At 32.7% G+C, this 1,509-nt stretch overlaps 1 protein-coding gene across 1 annotated transcript; it reads left to right on the top strand.

Moving 5' to 3' along the window:
• Positions 1-613: 613 nt before the first annotated feature.
• On the top strand, positions 614-1,283 carry LOC136777861 (uncharacterized). The gene is made up of 2 exons (XM_066734441.1): positions 614-983; positions 1,050-1,283. Exons 1-2 carry the CDS (start codon positions 782-784, stop codon positions 1,205-1,207), a joined length of 360 nt encoding a protein of 119 aa, XP_066590538.1. The 5' UTR covers positions 614-781; the 3' UTR covers positions 1,208-1,283.
• Positions 1,284-1,509: the final 226 nt, after the last annotated feature.

Raw genomic sequence — 1,509 nt, 5'->3', positions numbered from 1 at the left:
TAATATTAATTTAGAAGTGTATGGTTGCCCTAAGTTTAAGGATTTAATTGAATTATATGATTTTGAAAAAACACCGTGCAATTTACACGTTCGAGAGAAGAACTTGAACAATGAACGTATCCACTGCCCGTACGAGGAGGTGTCAGTTTTTGCCAAGTGGATACAATCAAAAATGTGACTCTTTAAAATTCATCGGAGGAATAAAGAGGGGAAAACAAGTCCTCGCAGCCTCATTCAATGTTACAACATCGTCGGTGACAGTAAGAAAAAATGAGCTGCGAAAAGTGTAAATTAATCATGATTCAAGAGGATATTGTTCCTCTTTCACCCACTCTTCCCAGAGAATTGACAGAGGAATACGTCAATCGAATTAACGATTTCTTCAATCGTTACTTCGAAGAGTATGAACGGAAACTGCACCATTATTTGCATAAAAACTGTAAGTATTTATTTAATATTTTTATATTTATTATTTGTTTGTATTTTTTTTTCTTCAAAAAATAAAGTGAAGAAAGACGAAGAGACTGAGGAAAAAGATATTGAGTCAAAGGAGACGAAGAAGGAAGAAGATAAAGAGGAGAAAAAAATAGAGGAGGAGGAAAAAGATATTGAGTCGAAGAAGGAAGAAGAAGAAGATAAAGAGGAGAAAAAAATAGAGGAGGAGGAAGAATGTAAGTATTAACTTTATCTTTTTTACCTTTTCATAATTATTACCTGTTTGTATTTTTAAATTAAAGTGAAGAAAGACGAAGAGACCGGGGAAGATATTGAGTCAAAGGAGATGAAGAAGGAAGAAGAAAAAAATAAAGTGAAGAAAGACGAAGAGACTGAGGAAAAAGATATTGAGTCAAAGGAGACGAAGAAGGAAGAAGATAAAGAGGAGAAAAAAATAGAGGAGGAGGAGGAGGAAAAAGATATTGAGTCGAAGCAGACGAAGAAGGAAGAAGAAGATAAAGAGGAGAAAAAAATAGAGGAGGAAGAATGTAAGTATTAACTTTATCTTTTTTACCTTTTCATAATTATTACCTGTTTGTATTTTTAAATTAAAGTGAAGAAAGACGAAGAGAAACAGACCGGGGAAGATATTGAGTCAAAGGAGATGAAGAAGGAAGAGGAGAAAAAAATAGAGGAGGAGGAAAAAGATAATGTGTCAAAGCAGACTAAGAAGGAAGATGAATCACCAAATTTCTTTTTCTTTTATTATTAAATTTTTATAGAATAGTTTAAAAATTATTGTAGAAATATTATTAAAAATATATATTAATTTTATTTAAAAAACTACAACGATTGTTCAACTAGCAAACCCCTGCTCCTCAACCTTGAATTCACGTGAAAAACGTTATCATCCAAAGTATGGACGAGGTAGTAGAAGAGGAGGAGGAGGCTGTTAATAGCTATTGTGAAGTGGAGAAATCTAATACGTATTGATAGAGAAAATAATAATAATTATACATTTCGTATTGAGCTTACATCTCTACCATTCTCAGTCTACCGAGTTTGCTTGACGTG

The sequence above is a fragment of the Prorops nasuta genome, unplaced genomic scaffold (assembly GCF_024137725.1).
Source record: "Prorops nasuta isolate Cenicafe-Biocafe unplaced genomic scaffold, Cenicafe_Pnas_1.2 PNAS00012, whole genome shotgun sequence".
NCBI lineage: Eukaryota > Metazoa > Arthropoda > Insecta > Hymenoptera > Bethylidae > Prorops > Prorops nasuta.
Note: the sequence above shows the minus strand (reverse complement) of the source record. Positions and strands in the feature narration are given on the sequence as shown.

What these genes read in the sequence shown, in the direction of transcription:
- LOC136777861 (XM_066734441.1), top strand. Translation starts at nt 782, where the DNA reads ATGAAGAAGGAAGAAGAAAAAAATAAAGTGAAGAAAGACGAAGAGACT. An exon ending in AAAAATAGAGGAGGAAGAAT is followed by an intron (nt 984 to 1,049) that starts GTAAGTATTAAC and finishes TTTAAATTAAAG; the next exon opens with TGAAGAAAGACGAAGAGAAA.